The sequence below is a fragment of the Triturus cristatus genome, chromosome 3_1 (assembly GCF_964204655.1).
Source record: "Triturus cristatus chromosome 3_1, aTriCri1.1, whole genome shotgun sequence".
Taxonomy (NCBI): Eukaryota; Metazoa; Chordata; class Amphibia; order Caudata; family Salamandridae; genus Triturus; species Triturus cristatus.
This window is the reverse complement of record NC_140583.1, coordinates 1,024,686,527-1,024,710,845: the sequence shown is the minus strand read 5'-3', so window position 1 is coordinate 1,024,710,845 and position 24,319 is coordinate 1,024,686,527. Positions and strand designations below refer to the sequence as shown.

At 44.7% G+C, this 24,319-nt stretch overlaps 1 protein-coding gene across 9 annotated transcripts in view; it reads right to left on the bottom strand.

The window, feature by feature from the left end:
- Positions 1 to 2,473: 2,473 nt before the first annotated feature.
- CADM1 (cell adhesion molecule 1) overlaps positions 2,474 to 24,319 on the bottom strand; it is a 641,657-nt gene continuing 619,811 nt past the window's right edge. For all 9 annotated transcript variants that reach the window (XM_085645728.1, XM_085645731.1, XM_085645724.1 and 6 more), the window contains 2 exons: positions 15,743 to 15,871; positions 2,474 to 5,221 (listed from right to left, as the gene is read on the bottom strand). In XM_085645728.1, the coding sequence (XP_085501854.1) occupies positions 5,103 to 5,221; positions 15,743 to 15,871 (248 nt within the window). In that variant the 3' untranslated portion in view covers positions 2,474 to 5,102. The remainder of the gene's footprint in view (positions 5,222 to 15,742; positions 15,872 to 24,319) is intronic.

The following is a 24,319-nucleotide window of genomic DNA, read 5'->3' as shown; positions in this document are numbered from 1 at the left end:
AGGAGCAGTGATGCCAAATGAGGAACAGACAGAGTACATTATAATAGCAGGGCACAAAACACATCCCCATAAGGGAACCCCAAAGCACCCATAAATGAGGACATACTCTTGCTAAGTGGCAACAGACACGAACAGATGCTGTTTTACATGCATGTTCTGAAACTAGCATGCATTTGCTGACCGCTTTACTTAAATAAAATAAAAGTTAACAAAAAAAAACTTCAAACAAACTGGTCTATATATAGGAAATTTACTTTATGATGGGTACTACAGAACCCACCTGCAGAGCAGGAGTATTGTCTTGCCAATCTGGGTTTAGTTTGGATTTGTAAAATTACATTGGGGGCAGCTCTATATCTGCCAACAGATCTTCTCGCACTAGCTAATGAGGATTCTGTTTGAGGGTAAAACTGGCCCAATAGATAAAGAAGAGTCTCTAGTACCACCGCAGTACAGAACCTCCAAATATTCGGCCAACGTGAAACAAAGGTCCACTGTCCACATGCAGCATTGCTGCCCCACTGACAGCCGTGCTTTACTGTGTCAATGCTGATCTCCCTTGGACTTCATTCAACAGGAGTCCAAGGGATTAAACGAGTTGTTTGAAATATTCACATTTAATATTAATAAAGATCCTCCCATGGGCACCTGGGGCCACAGCCAAGTCCTTCAACTCAATGGGAGCAGTTCCTGTTTGAGGAGTGTGCACACCAGGAGGCCCTAGAAGGTTTAGGCTGACGGCCACTTTTTATTAGAAAGATTGCTTTGCAAAACACATGCATGTAATGATGAGAAAGGGCTGACGAAAGTGAACAATTTTTCTGCTCTGTGGTTCATCTCTTGATAGATGAGGCTGCCTGGACTGTCTACAAGAGACTAGCTTCGACTTTGGAAGCGGAGAGCATGCCGGGTTAAATAGTCTAAAGCTACAACATGCACTCTACCCAACAGACTGCAAAAGTATCTTTACACAACTATGGCAAGTGAAGGACCTTCTGAGTATGGGAAAGAGTGGCTGTCCCGCTGTCTTACCCATCTTCACGTGCTGGTTAAGGCAAATGTTAAGAGTCATAGATTTTGCCAACTACCAGCCATCCTTCCATGTAGTGTTCCCAGATTGTGCTCAACACTTCAATTACAGATGGGACGAGGGTTGAAAGATTCACCAGAAATGTACACTTGCCATTAGATGTACTTTATGAAAATATTCAGCAACAAGTCTACTGACGTAGCAACCAAGCAAAGAAAAAACATTTCATGCAGTACCGCCCATCATTGTTGGTCACCAATGTAGATATTGCCGTCAGATTGGAGTGCAATCCGGGATTAGCTGGCCTTTTTTTTTTTAAACAATCTGCGATTACTCCTAAAACAACCTTTGATACTACTTTTACAGAGTGGGTGGCCTCGTAATTGACAACCACACAAGGTGGTCATGGATCCCTGCTGTACTAAAGCGACTACTGTATAGTTTCAGTCTGCTGAAAAATAGCATGCACCTTCGAACCACAATCACCCCCACCTGACTTCATGTTAACAGTAGTCAGGAAAATCCTCGAACACCAGAACGGAGAACTCTTGAAGGCATGGGACTACTTGTTATGAACAACCCATGTGTTCAGCCCTACGAGGTGTCGCATTCACACAAAAAAAGTGGCAAATATACATATATTAATTATATTCTCATTATGTTGTCTCAGGAGTAAATAGGGAAATCACTTCTCTCTTCATACTGCCATTCCAGTGATACTTTACAAACTATGAAATATGTCTGAGCGGGTCTCACCCAACAGCTGTAAAACCCAGTGCCGGAGGGACCCGAAATGCACAACTGCAGATAATGCCAGGCACATATTTCAGTTCAGTTGGATAAGCTTATGAAAATTGAAATTTCTTAAAATAGCTATAGTTTATCCTCTAGTAAGTACTTAAGTGATATGATTATTATTACACCCAGATATCATTTAAACCACACAACTGTGCCTTCACACTAATAAGATCCAATGTCCTATGGTAAGATCATTATCCTTACTGGTAAATGTCAAACAATTGTCTTCAGAAATGTGATGATATGGCAATTCAATTTTAATAATATTATAATCTAGCGCTATAAAGAATTGTTCCCTGGTGAACCAATGCAAAATTTGACTTGTGGACCTCTTGACATCTCAGGTTTCTTGATAACATCTCGAAGACACAGTTTAACCATTATATTAAAGTAAAACATACCTATTTTCAAAGAATGATTCCACAAATAAGGAATCTTGTCTCTATATCCTAAACAGATATTCCAGGTTCTCATGTTAAAATGTAAAATCAGCAAGCGTGTTTGCGGCTTAATTAGAATTGATGTTTTGCCTTTCATTGTAAGATAAACCTAAAAAGAGGCACGATTTATCAGTTTGAACAACTTTGTGTACAAGATTAAACTTCCCGTGTTTGCTCTGGGTGTCCCAAAATAAGTTTTGTAAAATAAAAACAAATGCTCTTTATTTAAAAAGAAAGCAGTGTCTAAACTCCATCATTATGCTCTTTTAAATAAACCAGTACAGGATTTGCACACAATTTTACAATAGCAGAAACGCACCTTTAAAATTGCAAATGACATAACATGACAAGAATTTGTTCCACTTTCAGTAAAAACACCAGCTTCTAAATTGTAGCTTGTTCTCTTGGTCAATACAGTTTCACGAAATTGCCATTTTGCACCCCAAAAGGTTCATTATAACCAGAAATGTTTTTCTACAGGCCATTTTTTTCTTATTATTCACAATTACTTGTTTTTTTCTTAACAAAAATACCAGCTTCTAAATCCAAACTACTAATCTTTCTTTTCTACAGTTATATATTTTGAAATCCTATTCCACTCCAGGAAAAGGCTCACAATAAACTTTATGGGTTCAAAGTATCTCTATACATAATAGGATTACAGATTTTAGAAGTGTCTTTAGCAAAAGACAAAGGAAATTCCTATTGAGTTGCACAGAGATTTATCCAATGATAAATTTAGTCTTGCACAGAATTCCTGCTCCCAATTCAATATATACGAGTCATCAGTGTATGTAGAACCCATCTAACCAAGCAGGCACACTTTGGTCAATTTGTGGACAATCATGACAGGTGGTTACTATGCACCCTCGCTCCACTGTAGCTAAAGGCAACAATCTGTGCCCATTGCTTTCATTTTAACCCCCTGAAGTCACTTAATTCGCAGGCACAGTGAAATCGTATGCCATTTAGTTAGCAATCTACGACTCTAGGGGTCAGTCCCAAACAAAGACTTCTGAGCTGCACAGAGGCTTGGGTAAGTTGCTACTATTACATACATCTAAATTATGCAGTCCATCCAAGCACCACAGATGGAAGAGAGATGGTTGAAGGGGAGAAGTGGGGCATCATCCATGGAAACACTGGCCTTCAAGATTCAGATTCCTGTAAACTCCATCGCTGGATTTACCCAGTATCTTCCAATATTTATATTTAAATATTTCTGGAGGCTTACCTAATACCTTTGTACAATGTCCACAAACATAGGGGGAAATGAACGAAAACGAACATTGGCGAGAACTGGGGGCTTAAGGCAAAGGAAATTGATTGAGTCCTGTTTCAAGGATGTGGCAATGCAACTGTGTCCCCAAACCTACAACCCTGCATACCGTTAAAATTTCACCTCTAGGATGGGACCTCTGCCAACTCTAAAAATACACTTGTTTATACAATGATCAAGGTAGTCTATACCTTAGTGTGGGTCAAATGAGATACCATTGAGAACAGGTGATGGGGGTTCAGTGGCACCTAGTCTATACACTTCTTACTCAAGCAGCAAACAAAATATTACAATTCTCAAACAGTGGCAGTACACTTGTGTGGAATGCTGTCAAGGTCTCCGAACCCCTATGAACATGGAAAAAAAAATACAAGCTTTCATAAAATAAACACACTGGTTTAAGCTTACAGCACCGGGTCTCCTTCATTCTATCTTTTCCTTCCTTGAACATGTTGACCAGCCAGCAACAAAATTGTTGGCTGGATTATTCAGAAGGAATTCTCAAACTCCTCTGGCAATATATTGTTTTCCAACTCCATCTGTAATCTTATGCACTTAAATGTGCATTTGCTCGCTGCCAGGTAAGTAGAGAGCTTGACAACTAAATGTCCCTTGATCAATGCACCTTTTCTACAATGCCTGGTGGAGCATTTTGGAACACTCGATACCCACAGCCGCTAACTGGTAACTTGTGGATCTTTTCCAAATGCTCCCAAAAGGTTATCCAGCCTAGAATTCTTGTGGTACCTTAAATGTGCACCTTGAAGGAATCCTTCATAGCCGCAGAAAGCAGCCCGAAACGCACTAAGCTTGAGAGCTTTAAGGGTATGGTACGTGGACATAAAGGGCGGCATGCCTCTCTTGCCAAAGAGACATCCCTCTGCCCAAAAATATCTCGCCATCAGAACATTACCATGCTCAGAATAACAATCAAATTCTTGATTCCAGTCTCTGTGCCAGAGGCATCTCCAAAACGGGCAGCTGGGCAGTTTGTTCCTTTTTAGCCTTTGGCAACATTGAATAGCGGCTAGGGATGTGCTGAGAGTTTGAAAAATGACACAAACTAAACTGTGCTGGTTCTACATTGTTAATGTGTGGAATTGGAAACAAGAAAGAGTTGAAGAAAATGATCAGAAGAAAATAGTATTACAAACCCCAGCATCCAATAAAAAAAAACATACCGAAAGGCGGGGAGGGTGGTGGAAAATAAAACAAGGCACAGAATTTTCTGCAAATGACTTACTGAACTATAACCCAAGTTTGACTTGGAAAAAAAATAACATTTGTCTCTGAAAACAAAACTACAAATTAAAAATAAAAAAAATCGAGGTGTCACAGCAGAGTGCACTTTACCAGGGTTTTTTTTCTTTTTCTTTTTTTTTTTACACAAATACCAGACCACCTGATCTCAGGCCTCTCTCTAACCATTCATTAAAAAGAAAATACAAGAAGATGCTCGCAAGCTCCAAGATAACTGTCTGTTTAGCCTCTACACGGGGGCCAGTAGCTGCCCGCACTTGAACGCCTCATCCAAAGACAGGAAAGCAAGGCAGAGTTAGATGAAGTATTCCTTCTTCTCTTCAGAGTTGTTCTGTCCGCCCTCTGCATTGATGATGGCCGTATCCGCGTCTGCTGCGTCATCTGCACCTTTGGCTTCATGAGTGAAATAAGTCCCTGTGAATAAGCGTAATAAGTCAGCACACTGTGCAAGGGGACTGCAAGCTTCAACACCAGTTGGCATTTTCAGCAATTATTCAAAATATTGTAAAATTTCAAACACGCTGAAATTGCACATCAACCGGTATTGTACTCAACTCGGAAAGGCAATCCTTTCCAATGACAAAATTCCATAAAAATATGAATTCTTCTTTTGTACAGTCCATCCAACCACCAGTCTTGGTTTATTCCAACCAATCAGGAGCTCTAGCCCATTTCAATCACCCCCCACCTCTTGTACCTTCAAATCAAATACCTGATATTTTCTATTGCAGCTAATGATTGTTCTTTAATTTCAAATCACCAATGGTTGGCCAGTTAATTCATTTGTATGCAAGCACCCTTTCTCCCCCAACTTTGCCTGCCTCCCTCAATTTTTCTGTACCTGTTTTTTCTGTCTTAAGGACTCTGCGCCCTTCACCACTGCTAATCAGTGCCAACATGCTTGTGCTCTCTCCCCTAAAACATGGTAACATTGGATCTTACCCAATTGGCATATTTAATTTACTTATAAGTCCCTAGTAAAGTGCACCACATGTGCCCAGGGCCTGTAAATTAAATGCTACTAGTGGGCCTGCAGCACTGATTGTGCCACCCACACAAGTAGCCCCTTAACCAGGTCTCAGGCCTGCCATTGCGCAGCCTTTGTGAGCAGCTTACTACCACTGCGACTTGGCATTGCAAACTAGTTGCCAAGCCTTAAACCCCCCTTTTATTACATATACGTCAACCTACGGAAGGCCCCTTGGTAAGCCAAAGAGCTGGGTGCTATGCAAGTAAAATATAGGGCACATACTTGCATGTTTACATGTCCTGGTAGTGACAAACAGCCTATTTAGCTTTTCACTGCTGTAAGACCTACTCTTCTCATAGATTAGCATTGGGAATTACCTTATATACTTTCAAGTGGTAATTCCTGATACAATAGGAGTAGCTTAATCATGTTCGGTATGATTGGATTAGTAATGATAAATCCTCCTTGCAGGTCAAATTGGATTTAACACTACTATGGTAGAATTACCCCTTTTAGAAAGTGGACATTTCTCTGCTCTTAACTTTGCTCCGTGGGTCTGCAACTTGTCTACAATACACATCTGGACTGGGTGACATTTGCCCTTTGTGCATTCCACCCACACAGACAAAAACACAGGAAGGCCAGTTGTAGCTGAGCTCCCATCTGCATTCTGATGGCCCTGCCATTGCAGTCACGAGAAAGGGGCTCATGCTGGCACAAAGGGTAATGGCCTGACCCCACACAAAGGACTGATGACCACCCTGGCAGACAGTTATGGTTTGAATGGGTGCTGGTGCACTTAAAAACCACTCTGAGGTTCCTCCCACATCAAATGCGATTTGGGTACAAGTACTGGGTCCCTGACATCACCCCCCTCAAATCAGACAGTTCTGGATGTTGGACTGAAACTCTGTCAGAAGGACTGTGATGCTGCCTTAAGGACTCATCTGGACTGCTTTTCTGATTTTTGCCCTGCTGATTGCTGCTCCCGGACTCTGTGGAAGGAGCTAAACTTTGCCTTCTCCCCAAAAGATATCCACTAGGGTTTGTCGGCTTGCCCTCTGTTCTCTCAGAGGTTACAGGCACATCAAAGACCTTGTGCTTCATCGCAGCCCCTGAGAGTGTGTCTATGCCACTGGAATAATTTATAAGTAAGCATGGTGCTTCAACTCATCCCCCTGCACCGTCCGGAGCATACCTGTTGCTGGAACCAAGTCTGAGAAGTGAGCGCAGTGCTCGTTTCCTACCCGCACCATCCAAAACATGCCTGCCCGCCTTTTCGCCCGCCCCACAGATACTGAAACAAACGGATACATGTTGTCCCGAAGCATATTTGTTCTATTTTTATGACTGTCAAAAGGATTACTGTAATGGCTTTAAGAGAGGCTTATTGGTGCCTAGTACTGACTTTTGACTCTTGGAATTACAGAATAACTTGTGAGATCTCGATTCGGTCATCTTGGTTTTATACTCAACAGATTAAGATTGTGTTTCTAACCTGATGTGGAGTCTCGTTTTGTGGTGTATTTACTGTGTTGTTGTATGAGATATTGCACTAATACCTTACACATTGCCTTCAGAGTTAAGCCTACCTGCTCTTTGCCAAGCTATCGGGGTGAGCATAGTCTAATTTAGCACTGTGTTGTGACTTACCCCGACTAGGATCGTGGTACCTACTTGTACAGGGTGCATACCTCTCTCAACTGGAGACCCGGTTTCTAACACTTTTCAATCAAGTGCTATTGTCCAACCCATCACATAATCAGTGCTTGTTAAGTACAACCAATCTCCTGCCCACGCACAGCCATGTGTCATCATACATCCCTGTACGAAAGTTTCACCTTATCCCCTTTATCTTCGTAGGTGGTTCTATTAATATGAAGCTCATATTACTCTTTTAGTTCGGTCTTTCGCTGGCACAGCTTTTAAATACTAATATCTAGGCCAAATATATTTTTTCATTTAAGATATGGCTATATCAAGGAGTTCCTTCGTGCCCATTGTGGGGATACAGCACTGCTTTTTTAAATGCACAGTAGAGAAGGCTCTCTTTGGGGGCGCTCTCCATAAAGGTTACTGTGCTTTGCGCCTTTACCAATAGGTGGTCTTTTCCCAGACACCTAATCTTCTGTTCCTACTGGTGTTCGAATGATTGCTCTGAACAGAAGAATGAATTCTCATTTTTGCCGAATCAGTAAGTTTGTCATCTTACCAAAATCTTGCAGTAGGTTTCTTGGAGTAACCCTCTAGTTTGCTTTAAGGACCTCTACCCTATATTCTTGACCCATATTCAGAGTTTCTGCAAAGTTTACTTCTTTTGGTATGTGTACAGGGCAGACCTAGCCTCAAAGTGCAGCGGATTGCTTCACTGTAATAGATTCTTGATCATACAGGCCCATCAGCAGACCAGAATAGACAGAGTGAAGACAATCACTGATGCCTGTCAGGTTTGGAGACCCTTAAGAGGGGTTCACCGTCCTTTGTAATTGGTGAAACAAAGACCTTCTGTAAGGAAATTGGATGAGTAATGCCTTTTTTGATAGCAGCCTGGTAAATATTGATTTACCTACCTGGTTCCTGCACACACATTCTGCTCCAGTAAATAGACCACAGACCAAGCAGAATGGAGCCCAAAGTGGTAAAGAGAGTAATCAGTCACTGAATAAAAATCAACTGGATTACCCCTTGGGAGCCTGTCTGCTTCAGGAGGGACTGCTTGGGGGATATCCAGGCATGAGAAGAGTGGAGAGGAATGCATGATAATTCACATTTGTCTTAGCGAGCCAATGCCTGCTGAGGGATCCCCGTGATCTGTGCTTCTGGATTGCCAATGTAGTTGTTAAGGTGAATTTCCAATATTCGCTTAAAAAAAAAAAATGTAAAAAAGGAGAGATGGAAGATGTGGCTTCAGTCACAGCTAGCTTATCTGGGTCAAAGTGCCTTTTATTTACCAGACTCAATGTGGCCACCCTTAGTGGTAAGCAACTGCTGTCCGTCAGCAGTGAGGCATGGGTGTGGAGGACGGCAGGGAGAGCATAGGACGAGGGGTCAATAAAGGTGGAGGACATGGCATCAGTTGTAGGTAGATCCTTTTAGGGAATTGATTTGCCTTACAAAAGAGCCGATCGCATGGGCTTCTACAAAAAGTGGCAAATGGAGAATGATGTGGGACATGAGAACATGTTTGTTATTCATGAGGGTGTTTGTGACTGCTATGTTTGTGGTGGTGACAGTGTTTGATGTCAGTTCGCTTTATCGTTTTACGGGTGGTGTGCGGTGGAAGAGGGTCCATGCACTGTTTGAATTCCTTAAAAGGAGCGTTGTTCGCAATGCTGGCCTTGATCATATAGCATTGACAAAGACAACAGATTTGTCTTTTGTTGCTGTGCAAAGTCGTCTGAGTGACACAAACCGTTCTGATGTCGTTTTTTGCTCGTTCATTATTCATGTGTTTATTTTATTGTGTCTAGCTCTTCTGTTTACCACAGCTTGGATTTTTTTTTTATTAAGATTTTTGAACAAGGACCTCCGCGAAGGTCAGCAATGGGGCGCATTTGAATGTGTGTAGCACAGTCGGGTTTAGCTACTTTATTCTCCAAACAAAGTGCATTCATCTATTTTTTTCTTTTTTTTATAAAACAAGGGAAGTTATACAAAGCATTTAATTGGAGATAAAGGTGAAAATTGGATACATAAAGACCAAGGGAATGTTGTATTATTCTACTGATGTCCCCAGTCACCATTACCCTCCTTTAGTGCTATCACTAGGACTGTGATATTACTGTAATGAAGACTAGGAGTGCCAGTACTATTATTAATACTGCTGATACTAGTATTACCAGTAGTAATAAGCATAGTACTGATATTAATAAAAATATTACAACGGGTAATACTTCTAGAACTAATTAACCTAGTACTTGATTCTCTAGTCTAGGAGTATCTCACCAAATACAAGTTCAGTTACTAGTGGTAGTACGGTTAATACTTCTAGGACTACTGCCATTACTACTACCTGTACCACTATTACTGACTCACTTGCATATAACCGTATTACTGCTCTTACAAGTATGGACGTGTTGCAATAACTATCAGAACTCTTTACATTTTCCTCCTATGGGTTCCAGAACCAAGTACCATTTCAGCCCACCTACTCGTCTGGACTACGCTAACTGGCTCACCACAAACGCCAACGGGTCACAACATAGGTGCAAGATGCTCTTATCTGCAGCCAAGGGACCACGAGGGGCCTTTTTGGCACCGGACTGGCTCTAGGCCATGTAGACCGTCTCATTCAACGAGGCACCTTTGCACACTGAGCTTTTCATGGATTTAAAACAACTACCCAACAGAAGTGGCACAAAAAAAACATGCAGAGATTGTGATTTCTTGTTACAACAAGTACCTCTTAAAGGTCAATTACAAGCCAACAGTTCACAACCAGAAACATAGGAGCAAATCTCTTTCTCACGATGTATGAAAACCATGTTTGTCTCTTAAAGGCGTGATGCAGAAGGCATTCATTAATTCTGCTTACTGATCTTTTTACGCCTTGTTGGTGAAAGGTAGAGTACATCGATGGTTTCGCACCACACATCTTTCAAAGAAGGCTACCAGCCAACATGCATGCCTTCGCTTGCAATTAGCGAACCAGTTGTAATATTGCACTACAAAAATACAAAATAAGAAAATGTACTATTCAAAACTACTGATTTAAGGACTACTGGTTCCAATTCTATCGCCTTACTAAGACTAACTACTTTATGATGATATAACCAGGGTTTGGCTCACCAAACTTTATCCTGCCTTCATCTGTAAATCTAGGGAAAGGTAATTGAATAAGCAGCCCACTGTATCGGTAATCACATAAAATGCACTCAATGTAAAGAGTACTCACTGACTTTCAAAATACTCGAGTTGACCCAATCCTGGCAGGGAGTGCGATGAGCACCTATCGCACAGTGCCAATGGAAGGCCCTTAAATGATTGGTTCTTGTTTTGCTTTGGCAGACATATCTGGGCATTATCAGGGAAAGGGGGGGGGGGGCGATCTTGATTTGTATTTTTTTTTGTGCTAATTTAAAGGCAGGTTGCAGACAGTTCAGAGATTGCACAATAGAGTTAATGTGGTCTGTTGTGTTGCTTTTTTGGGGGTATGACTGGTTTTGCCAGATGAGAGCACTGTGGAGGTGATGAATTCACACTGTGGTGGAGGGGTGAACTGGGAAATTTGAATACAGCAAATTATTTTCATCTTAGTGTTGTTGCTTTTCATGGGAAAATACGTGTACATCACATCGGCAACAAGAAGAGTATAATTTTAAATTTTCAGTGAATGGGAAGATATTATAGATCATTTTATAGATTACATTGTGCCGCTTTGTTTACACAACTTAGTTTCTTGTAGGTATCACATATAGAGAAAGGGACAAGAGGGTAGGGGTATAGAGCATTGTCGTCACTGTACCATTGACGCATGGCGGTTAGGGAGTAGCGAAGAGTAGTCAAATTTTACTTTAAGAGGTATTAACAAGAGTTGGCAAACGAGTGTCAGGGGAAGGAAGAGTGGACTCAATTCAAATTCCATCACATCGGAGTATACGAGAACGACTACCCATGTGGGCTGCTAAAGAGGTAGAGGGTTTTATGTGTGGAGTGGGTGTCGGCAGCAAATAAGCTTACAGAAAAGTGATGGAGGTCCTGCCTGATCTGAATAGGCGTACTGCTCCGGATTTGGCCTCCAACACATGAAAAAGTGCGATCTAAGGCAGAGGCTGTGCTACAGAGCTTGAAAAATATCCATGCTTCCAAATGCAGTGAGTTTCTTCCTCAGGTAGTGTGCTTAGTTGAAATGCCTTATGGATGACGAAGGTTGATTTAAGTGGACAGTGCACTTGGAGAGAGCCGCTTAATTACCACAGGAGTAATATGGTCACCTTTCCGTGTTTGTGGTCACTCCCACTATTGCATTGTATTTGGTATTGTCCATGGGAGAGGATTAGGTCAATTCTGGTAAGACAGTTACATTTTATTTTATTAGTGCTTAGTTGTGGGAAGGTGGTGGTCATGTAGGAGAAAGTATGAAATGAGGTGAATGATTGATTGCACAATATGGTGACTGGGAATGTTGGTGTTGAATCATTTTTTTTTGTCTGTTGTGTGTCTAAAGATGGAGCATGTAGCCAGACGAAAATATTGGTGAAGCAATTTGTGGAGAAGTGGTGATGTGTGCCCATGTAAATGTGTTGGCTGGCAAAACGATTGTTGAGAGGGTATTGGCGTGAGTTCCTATTACGGAGAATCAGTGCTTAATTTGAGCCAGTGGTTTCTGGAGCTCAGCACCAGCACTTAATTGTCAACACCAAGCACGGTGGAGAATAGAAATGAGGCAGGGGCTCGTTATGCACCTGGTGACTTGCCATCTTCTAGACCAGTTCTTGCTTCCCCCACCTTCCAGCGCTTTAGGATCGATCTTGCGATCTCTCTCGATCTCTCTCTCGTTATGTGAACCTGCTTTCACTTGCTCTATTGATTTACTGTGGGTTTTAACCTTCCTTTCTACAGTCCCCAACTTCTTACCAATGATGGGACTGTTAGTTACCAAGACAGAAGAATGTTCTTATGCTTGGATCATTTTGATATATCAACCTTGAGTTTCTTCATTATTCAAATGCATCAACAACACCCGAGCTTTTCTCCTACAGAAGGAACCATGGCTTCCATGCGGACAGCATACCTGCCAACCACCGGCAGCTACATGTAGGAATAGAAATAAGGGTGGGATCCTGGCTCAATGGAATGATACAGCCCAGCAGTGCTGAATTTAAAAGTCAATAGTACAACTTTGTGTGGAAAATTACCAAGCACCCCCAATATATCAAATCGCTGTGTCCCACCTTGTTCAGGTGCTATGATAATATGAACTAGGGGTAAAACTAGTCAAAAAACCAGTACAGAAAATCTGTTTTTGAATCGCAATAGACAATGTCTCATCGACTGACAGAAAAATAGCACCCAGTGGTTTAAAGCTTTTTTTTCTTGGAGGGACACAAACACCATCTACTGGGAACATATTCAAGTTCAGTACCATGAACAGCAACCTGCAAACAAACTGCTTCTTTTAGGCCTTTTAAGGAACAGAAGCGGGGCAAAGGTTTCTATGACTGAAAAGGAGAGCACAAATAGCGGCCCTTATATGTTGCAGCAATTTATTTAACAAATTTGTAATGCGCACAGCTATCCAGAAAGGTTTCCCGGTGCAAGAAAGACGCGGATAGGGTGTCCTAGGACAAAGATTTAAAATAGCCAGGTCTTCAGACATTTGCGAAAGATAAGTAATGAATTGCAATTTCGAAGTGTCGGGCAGCTATGCTGGTGCACAGGTGACACGGGCAGATGCTTTGTACCGTTGCACACTGTCTGACCCAAATTTTTCTTTCCAGCAGCCAAGTTTCCAGGGAATCATTCCTAGGGATTAATTGTGATTTATGGCCCAAGTGAGGCACGTCCTCCGGCCCAGTTATTGTTCATGGGCTGGTGCAGTGCCCATGCTGGCTGTCCTTGCGTGGTTTGCTCCCAGCTTCGCTTTAGTGTAAGTGCGTCACTGCTTACCACCGACGACAGAATGAGCTCAAGCATAGTTGGAGTGGTGATGCGCGGCCCTGGGTAATCCACTTTCAGATATAGTAACACAATGGCAGGATTTCAATATGCAACCATCTGCTTGGGTGGAACAGGGAGTTGTCTGGCCAATTCATCAAACCCCCCTTTCCTTGATTGCCATAAGCGTCAAGGCTTTCAGCGGAGAGAGTTTCGCTTGGGAATCTCACATACTGCCTTAATGACCTCCTGGATATCTGCTTAGACTTGAGGCTCAGATTTTATGAGAAATTCCATACACAAACCCCCTCAATCCAGTGCTTAATTTAAACCAGTGGTTTCCGGTGCTCGGCACCAGCACTTCATTGGTGGCACCAGCACATACGACAGTCTGCCACATGGTGGGATGTTTGTCTGATTTAGAGTTAGCACAACAGTTGATTACTAATTCAATATATGTTAAAAATGACTATTACCTGCCGCCCGTGCTAAACTTACAGCTTTTGGGGGTCTGGAACAGTCTGAAGTGTCACACTTTTAGGTGTGTGATGGTTAGTAGCTGGTTCAGTACTGTCATTGGCAGCGCCGGCAGGGGCAATGGGTGGTGTAGGCTGCAGTGGGCTCCTGATGAGGGCCTTGACACTTCCCTTTTTTACAAATTAATAACTGCCTCAATCACGTCCAAAGTGTATTTTGTATCTTATCCAGGGTTATTACACAACATGCCCACCGACCAGGAGTGACAACTTTTAGAATAGCAATGAAGTCACACTTCTTCATCCAGTCAGTAAACCAAAATCCTGACTATGCACTTTGATCGCCTTCTAGGAAGCCAGGCAAATGACTCGCTGTTCAAGATGCATTTCATATCAGTATCCCTTCATGTCATGTTCCCATCTAATTTGCACTAGATCATAGCATACATGGGACCTGCTGTGCTGCTCAAATACTTTCACTCGCAAAAACCAAGAAATGGACATGCAGTAAAAACACTAACCCCAAACATCCCGCAAATGTCACTGCCTGACATCAGGAACCTTGCTGGATCAGTTAGACCCCGAGAAACAGCCACAAGGTCGGTACAGGCCTGCTTCCACTCCTCGGGTAGAGGAACCACCCCACCATACTGAGGTATTCCTCTTGCCTGGTGGTGGGGTCTTTTCTGAAAGTGAGTTCAGGTTTATGTCAGACACACTTTTAGCTAAGATAAATGCCAAATATTGTGCCTTTTTTTTGGTCTGCCTGGGATTCTCTTTTCATGGTCATAAACATACCTCCAAAGCTTGGGTTATTCTCAAAAGGAGAAACAATGGCCCTTACACCCAACATTACTCCCTGTGGGGGGTGAGGGTTATTGCTCGGTTTCCCTGCCCAGGTCTGCAACGCGAGAAGCACCACACTCAGGCAGAGAAAATATGTATTGGAGGACCACCCTACATAAGGCAGACCTCCTGATGCATTGCAAGTGGTGTGCCCTATGGTGAATAGGTCAATACTTTTATTGTGGCCACTGGCATAGCACTAGACCCCACATCCCCTGTGGTGTGGGGGCACCCCAAGCTCCAGGGGGCCCTATAAAGCAGTGTGAGCGGACAGCAGGCACCTGGCCTGAGAGCACTTGACTAGGTCTGGAGCGTGTGGGCCCGCCATCCATGTACTTTGCAGGGGGTCCCCTCAAGTTTCATTATGCCACTGATGGTGGCCCGTCAGCCATTCCTACAGTAACATTCCATAGAAGGCTGGTACTCTTCTTTGGGAGCGGTGGCCATGGGTCAGTGGCTATGCCTGCATAGTAAAAGAACAGCTTGAAATGAGATCCCTGTGTTCTACTGTGATGTAACACCGAATGGTTGCAGAAAATGCATCAGTGGGAGGAGAGGTTGAATATAGAAAACCATGGAGGTGCAAGAACCTTCAACCCAAAGGGCAGGATGAAATAATTCTGGAAACCAAGGCTTTTTGTTTTACTCTCCAACTGTCTTCTTCTGGTAACTCGGTCCAATGATGTGTCAAATATAGGAGGACTAAGGGAAATATACACTTGTAGGAGGTTTCCTTTGGTTACATTTTTTAAAAGACTTGGCTACTCCAAGTCAACTTACAATAGTTTGCCCCTTTTTTCTTGTGACCTTTGCATTACTAGCTTAATGTTAAAGGGTGTATTATTGAAGGAAAAATCCTGCTCCCCAGCTTGTTCCAATCCATGAAGCTGTGTTCACTTCAGAGACTTTCGTAGGCAAACTTCACCACAGGAAGCAGCACTCCGTGCCCATCAGTCTAGGTAGCCCCCAAATGGCACTAAAGCACAAGTGTGCACAATAAACTGATCCACAATATATTGATCTAAGTAAATAAAAAACAGGCCTCACCTTTATGTCTTGCAAAGTACCGCCCCAAAATGATAAGCAGACACAGCATTGCAAACACAACCACGGCTACCACGCCTCCGATGACCGCGTGGTCCACGGTCATGGGCACCTCCTCGGCTGCCTGGGAATCTGCGGGAATGGGAAAGGTTAAAGTGAGCAGACTGGGTATGCATAGCATTGTTGGTTTAGGTCATCGCCAAGGAATGAAAAGGGTGAGGTGGTAGACATCACCATCTGCGTTCCAGGAAACAGTTTAAAAGTGATCAATATATTTTAGGGTAAATCAATAACCAATGACAAGTACACAATCACTTTTCATGCCCTTTACTAGTGCAGATCTTGTGGAAACGCAATCGTTGCAGGATAGAAGCTTCTGTAACACATTCAGTACTGATCCAGACATGCGCCTTCCACAGAAGCAAGAAGGTGTAACCTTGTTCCAATAAGCTAAATCAGAAGTCAGATATTTAGGGCCTAATTTACAAAAGGCCTTCGCACTCTGTAGTTGTGGCCACAAGTGTGGAAGCTTTGTGAATTCGGCTCTTAGTCCATTTAAAACAGGATCATGGGCATCAAGGCAGGTGAGCACCATTACGGAATGTGGGGTAGGCAACCCATTAATGCATTTGTAGGTGCCTCTGAGACTGGCAGTGAATTAAAACACGTGTTGGTGTTTGCGATGGCGCAAAGCAGGCGTTTGTTGGCATTGCCTTATTACAAGATTAGACAGATGTCAATGATCTTTTCTACATATTTGGGCACTGCGTGCGGTAGGCCTGCCTATTCTAAATACCAACGCTTATTATAAACCTTATATGCATGGCACTCAGTGGGGTTTTACTTGATCTAGTGTAGGTTTGACTAGCTAGCCAATCCCCTGGGAGAATCACGCTTGGCACAGGTGTTGGCGTTGAGATGGTGGTGGTGGGCGGGTGGAACAGGCACATTAAATCGCAAAAAATACTTTAGAGGCCGACAAAAACAAGAGTTAATTACCAGAACTCGGTCCCTTAAAAAACAAACATTAATTACTGATGAGTAATTGCTGTTGAGACAATTTTTAATTAACTAAAAAGAACAGGAACAATGGCCTGTGCTTCCTTCTGGCCAGACGGGCTGCCACTGGCACAGCAAGAAGCCCCCTGGTGGATACAGCATCAGAAAGTGCACTGAAAGCGCTGTAAACAATTTTAATCGAACTGCGCCGTGACACCAAAGCCCGTCGCGGGGAGCCTAATGGCGGCCAGGATTTATGGCAACCCAGCTGGGAGACAATCCTTTCCCCCTTGATTAATACATTAACATTCTAAAATGGAATCTAAACCATTGTCCCTTTTTCTATATTATTGTGTCAGGCGCGGCACTTCCATTAAAGAGATTTACCGGCCGCGCCGCACAATTTAAGCAAGGGCGGCGAGGGAAACGGTACAAAATCTTTTAACTTTGCATGATTTGTGAAGTCATATCTGACGGATTTAGCAGTCAGATCTCTCACTGTTCGAAGCGGGGGCGCCATAAATCCAGCCCCCCTGCAGCTGGCAGCGCGCGGGAAAGATGGCGCCGAGCGTGGTCGTGACACAGCGCGACCGCAAGTCGATTCCCATCAAGGATTTACACCTCGCCCTCAGAAGGACGGAGCCGGGCCATGACGTCTCCCCTCTAACATTATCTGAAGTTTATCGATCAGGTGAGCGGGTCCATGACAACCAAAGGTAATGGGGGCTCTCTGAAGCCGAAAGCCAATACGCTGCGTTCAGCAGAAGGGCCTGGTGTACGCACTCTGTCAATATTCGCGTTCTCCCCCGGTATTAAGCTGTAAGGGGAGGGGGGGGGGGGTAGAAGAGGGGAGACAATGGAGTAAATAATGCGCGACCGAGCTGTGGAATAAGGCTTCCCAAATAATGGGGTTATATCCAAATATTACAGCTCTATTAAAGTATTCCTCGATAGAAAGCTGAATCATGCTTTCGGTTTAATCAATGTACAGTATTATATATTGTAATGATTTTCTTCGCTGAAATGGGCAAAGGTAATTTAACATATTAAGTAGTCGTGTTGTAAAGGACATATTACAATGTCATACCGACAGTTTAACAATTGGTGGAGCCTGAAAGCACAGCAATCTGCTTTCCAACGGACAATTCGCTGAAATCTACAAATGACGTTGAAAGGGCTGTTGGGGGGCGGGGGGGGGGGCGGATCTTGTACTACACTGGCTTAGAGCGGTTGCATTTTAAAGTAGCCTAGAAAGGAGGTCTAAGGCAAAGCCGGAGGAAGGAGCTAACCCACATCATATAGTCCAGGAAATGGCACAAACCGTCTGGAACCATCATGACTATCTCATCCAGTGCTAGTATTTCCACTCTAGGTCCTGTAATCTTCTTTCGGTCATTAGAATACCAGGAGTACTGTTGGGGCAGAAAAGTCACTCGCATGGTGGTAGATGTGAACGCCTGCCTTAAGTGCTCCAGCTGTGGTGATTTCTTGATCCATGGCAAAGATTTCTGGTCACAAGCAAAGACGGATCATGCGTGTGTGCCATGAACCTAGGCCTGTTTCACGGAACGCGGTCTAGTTAGACCAGGAGTGATGTACAATGCTCTACCCTCATAGTGTTGGAGGGCTACAGCCCACACCTGGAGCCGAGGTGGTGGCAGCATTTATAGTAAGTGATCAAGTAACATGGCCAGGCTTTCTGACCAGTGTCATGTGAGTTCACCTACTGGCTCACTGTTGTGTGCTCAGCCCAACCTTGGCCTACACATCAAGGGAGATGTGGGAACAGAGCATACATGTTTGAATGCACGATGCTGGCATGTGTGTGAGTGCTCCAGCAGATAGGGCGTGCATGTGTGAGTGCACTGCAGCACTGGCATGTGCGCGAGTCTGAGAGAGCAACAGTACATGGAGACAGTGCTTGCATGTTTGTGTGCACAGCGCTTTTATGTGCGTGTGCCCGCAAGTGGTACAGCACATGGAGGGCTACACAGGTGTTTGCATTCAGCACTAAAGATGCATGAGAGCCAGTGGTTTCCCAGTTGGGAGCCTCAGGACCTGCTGGAGGAACATGTGGAGGAGCCCTGCACACAGATTTGTGGATCGCTACTTTCCTGAGAGCTGGGTGGGACAGTCTCTCGCGATCTCGCTCTAGCTCTCGATATTCAGTACACTACAGCAGGGATCTTTGATCCTGAAAGAAGTGACTGGTGAAAGGCACCTGAATACATCTCAAGAAAGAGATGGAGCAGATACGAGTTAAAGTATAGGGCTGGGGGCGTTCGTAACCGTTTGATACACATCACTGACCAGGTGTGATCGTCTAGTCACTCCCATAGCCTGTGTTTGGGACTATCAAGTAATGGAGACAGTCCTGCCTGGATCTCTGGAGGAAGAGCACAACAGAAGATTAGGTACTTCAAAGTGGGTAACGCCCAGAACACCAACTTGAAGAACAGTCACTAAATCACATTTGTTTCTGGAAATGGATTATAAAAAAGGGAGCTTGCGACTCACAAATTGTCAATCTCAAGATTCCCATCAGCGTGGAGAAGCTCAGCACGATTTCTACCTGTTGTGACCAGGATGGAAAATAAGGGTCTGCCATTTGCTCGTGTTGGGTGAGGGGACATCACCCAGAAGAACCAAGGGCAGTCTCCTGGAGCCTGCAACACTAGCTTCTGTCTGACCAAAGACCAGAGGACTCTGTGAGAAAGCAGAGATCGCCTGGAGGGAGCAAGGTCTAGTGGGGATCCTGCCGAATGGATCCTGGAAGCAGAGTGTGAGATTTGGGACGGCAGCACTTATCAGGCTGTCTGCCTGTGTGCACCGTCGCATCAATCAGGTCATCTGCCCATGAGCGTAGTCCTGATCTCTGTATACCAGGTGGAGGCCAGGGTGAAGAATAAGGGACATAGCCCTTAGTACCATGGTGAAGGAACAAAAGTGTTGTCACCCTATGCTGCGCCGTAACCTGAAGACGGCTGTCTTGCCTTGTTCATGAAGCCTCCGACCATTACATGCCAGGTGGAGGCCACAGTGAAAATTTTGGGCTGTCTCCCTGGTTCAGCACAAGATAAATAAAAGGTATCTGTGTGCTCTGTTACGACCCCCTGTGAGTTCAATGGGGCCATGGTGAAATGAAAAGCCCGTTGCCCTTAAGCAGAGGTCAGCAGTAAAGGAGTGGGTCGTGGGCAGCAGAGAGAGCAGCAATACAACTATCCAGACCTGCCACTGGACTCAGAAGAGAGCGAGAGAGAGACTTACTGCTGACCAGGACTCACATGTACACCTGCAGTCTCGACAGCAGCAGCCAGTCTTCCCACTGCTGGGCCGCAAAGCCACACTCACTCCAAATTGCCACTTCAGTGAGAGCGTGCGAGACGGACTACCGGGCATCTGGGTGAACTTGCTTTGACGGGCTAACGTCGTAGAGAAACTGTGGCTTCCGCAAAGTCATCATAGAACTTCTAAGACTTGAACTCACTAGCGGGCCTAGCTTGGATGTCGCCTCATGAATGGAGAAAAACCACAGTCCTTAAAACATGAAGTGGAACTTGAGAGCTGAGCTGGGTAACTCTAGCCTGCCTGCCTTATGAAGACAGTATATTAGTTGTAGTGTGCTGTGTTATGTTTTCTATTCAAACAAACACTACCTTGTACACAAAAACAAGTATTTGACTGGACAATCATTTATTGGGATTTCTGGGTGTGTTTTTCTTTTTAAATTTGTGAGCCTGTATTCACGCCACACCTAACTCTTCCCTGAGAAGCCTCGGACTGCTCGACCCACACTACCACAGAGTCAAGTGCTGAAGGGGTACTTCGCCGAGTTGTTCAGGCCCCATATAAGGCAAAGCCCTGAGAAATCACGAGTAAAAGGCCCCAACCCCCATGGTTGGGTCGAGTAATGCCTGCTTGCCCTGTGGCCCTCTGAAAAGGGTTCTGACAACTAAACTTACCAGATTTTTACACACAGAAAAAAGAAAAAGGACTGGAGGAGTGGCTCACATTGTCTGGGTAAATTTCTAACTAACAGTAGATTTCAGTACCTGTATCCGCAACTGAATGAAATGTATGGTAGCTATATCAGAAGTCTTGCCACTAGATTCCAGAGAGTGTCTATTTATGGAGATAGTCTACTATCATACAGAATGCACAGAAGTAGATATCCACGTCATACAGTGAAATTGACAATAAGCTAGTTAGAATCTACCCGCCGATATTAATAGAATCAATAGCTACATACTTTGAACAATACCTACAGCCGTATGGCTTGAGTTGGGGTGGTTTACCTTTGGACAGACACCAGTACTTCGTCCTTCCATGCCTCTCAAACTGCTCTTCCTGGCGTCCAATCAAAGGATATTACCACTCCCTCATCTCACAGCATTATGAGCACATGGGCCAATGGGTATGGATCTGTGACATCACAGAGGGAAGACGGGAGAATGGGGTGCCAGATTTCAAAGGACATCTAACAAGCCTGCACGTTAACTACAAAACAAAGGAAGATGACAGGTGCGTGCTACACTCCCGTCTTTCAGGAGTGCTCCAGGGGGTATGAGAGCCCTAGACTGAGATTCTTCATCTTGGAGTAAGACTTATTACTGAAACAGGTTTGTCACTGGAGCAGGGTGTGCAAGATGGAAGCAGCGCCAGCTCTGGATCAGAGGATGGATTTAGGCCCAGATCTCTGTACTGGGGTGAATGTACGACATTGTTCTGCATTCTGTCCATCAACTGTTATTGCATTTGTCACCCCGAGTGCGACGGGTTTGCCCAGACGTGGGCCCCGTGCTCTCCATGCCACTGGAATCAAGCTATCCTGGCTGAAGAGGGGTGTAACCCCGAAACCCGTCCTAGGATGCTTTTTTCCAGTCCAGGGAGGACCTGGCTTGGCAGTTCAGGCTGGACTGTTCCCATGAGGCACAGGGTCAAGACTGATTTGCATATGGCTGGGTTCAAACTGGAATGGTATGGTGAGCAAAAAACGATGGATTTAGGCCCAAATCTCTGTACTGGGGTGAATGTATGACATTGTTCTGCATACTGTCCATCAACTGTTTTTGCATTTGTCACCCTATCTAGGGCGGGGCTTTAGACGCCGTACCTACCAAGCTTTTTCTAGAAGTGGTCCTTAAAAGCATGATGCTCCCGAGCTGGAAAATTCGCAGCACAACAGATGCATCGATTTTCACATTCCAAAACTAACCCCCTATTTTTGGGGTAGGGCAGGTAGCTGTCTGACAAATTAAAACGAGTTCGCCCGATCAGCCATACCACCAAGGAATGCCAATAAGGTAGTCATTGTGAGATTTCGCTGAAATTGTGTCCGCCATGTTGGTGTAAGCATTTTCAGTGAAAATCCCCTTCATAAGGTTGGGGACGCCTAAAACGGACCAGCTGATCAGGGCCGGCTTACGGGCAGTGCGACTGGTGCGGCCGCACTGGGCGCTGACCTTTGGAGAGGGCGCTGACCTCGGGGGGGGGGGGGGGGGGGGGTCAGGGGGGTGATGTGTTTAGCCATAACTTGTGATTGGAGAGATGAGGGGCACTTTTGCCTGGTGGTAGTGAGAGAATCCGCGGAGGCGGTCATGGGGCGTGGGGGCGCCAAAAACGATTGTTGCACCAGGTGCCAGAGTTAAAGCCGGCCCTGCAGCTGATGCTAGGGTGTGTGTGAGGCAGACCCACAGCCACCCACCCACCCGTTCAGGTTTCGAACATCACTTACGTAAAACTTAGACCCCCAAAATAAGATACTTGGCCCCAGTAAAGTTTTGTCTCGTTAATGATACCATTACGTTCAGAACGTCCATTCACTTTCCCTTTTTAAAGCAAAGACAACTTGTCATTTGCAGTGTGAATTGTTTTAGCCTAATGTGGAATAAGTTATTAGATTTTCTGGGGGGAAAAAAATCACTTATTTCATCACTGAGGCTAGTGTGCAGTTAAAAAACGTACATTAGAAAAACAGCTCGGATTCAACAAGGCACAGTGAATAAAGTGTGCATGCAGAAACATCACGCATAGCGCCAGCAGCAAGGCTTGAACGGGGGCTTCATGGTGCAATTCTCACCTTTAACTCTTGCGGTGCCATTTCTGACAACCTGTGCTTAAAAGCTGCGCCCTTTACTCGGATTCAAGGAGCCGTCCTCGTGCTGACGAGAATCCGCAGCCTCCCGTCGGTGATAAACGCCGGCACCACGGCTTTATTACCGCGTAGGGACATCGTGACAGCCGGCGCTGACAAACCGACGCATTATTTGCTAATCCTAAAAATGTTATTTTTCCCTAAAAGATTTGCTTTTCTCAGCACCAATTCAATTATAGATGCTACAAATCCTTCTGACATTTAATTCCCTGCAGTGGGAGAAGGTAAATGGGAACACGCACGACGCTCGCTAAGCGGGGAATCGTAGCACCCTTTTTGTCAGAGGGCTGCTCTCCTTAGAAGGCTTCAACGGCAACAGCTAAATATAGTGTCAGTTATTTTTTAGGGGGGTCTGGAGTCTATGGCACTTTAAGGAAATGCTGTTCTCTGGGATAATCAAGGCTTGCATGCCTGGTCCCGGGAACTGGCCAAGGTAGAACATTCGAGGGAGCACGTGGGCCAGCCGCCATTATCAGGTCACCTATCTACAGCACGGAGTGACCACAGGCAGTGGCGGCTCGCCGAGGGAGTGCTGCGGAGTGGTGAGGCGGGGTGGGGGGTAGTAAACTCTGGCATATGGCAGAACGGAGTTAAGCAAATACATAAAACAATTTACATTGTGCGTGCTTCAACGCCAACTCGGCGATGCAGCGTGCGCAATGTGATTTGTTTTATTCATTTATTTATTTACTTAACTCTGTTCTGCCATATGCCGGAGTTTACTACCCCCACCCTGCCCCTCCCCGCAGCACTCTCTCGGTGAGCTGCCACTGCACAGGAGTCCCTCCCTGCCCGCCTTCCCTCTGCCTCCTCCACAACAGATTAGGACCACTATTCCAACACTATCTTACTATAGAGCATACATACATGTCCCCCCTCACCTCCCTCACCCACCCACGTGTTCCCCGGTCAGCATCTGCCTTAAGGAACAACAGCAGGAGACAACAGAGCAGTCTATTGTTCATGTTCACTATGGAAACAGAAAAAGGCCCATCAAAACAGAGCTCACTAACCATTCAGTAGTGGATGGCAGCCCACCTACTATTTCCATAATCCACAGTAGGAGTGAAAGAAGGACTGCTGCTCACACTCCCAGATTGCGAACATGCTGCTTTCTAGAAAGGCGGATTGTGAAGCCAATGGGAAATATCAGAAGTGATCGAGGTCACACTCGAGCGGCTCCTCGGCTAAGACTCAGGAGTCGCCCCACTGCTTTCAGCAGTGGAAATAAAATACAAAGAAAATAACTTATTATCATTTTACTTGTTCCTGCTGCAGCAGCTTTGCGGTGTGGGCTGATCTGCTCTCAGAGCAGGGGGAAGAGTGGTAGGCACTCTGTAAGTGCCCATGACTGTTTGGCAGGCACTCTCGGGCCGGCCAAACAGTCATGCGCACTTTGCATGTTCTCCACCCAGGCTGCATAACAG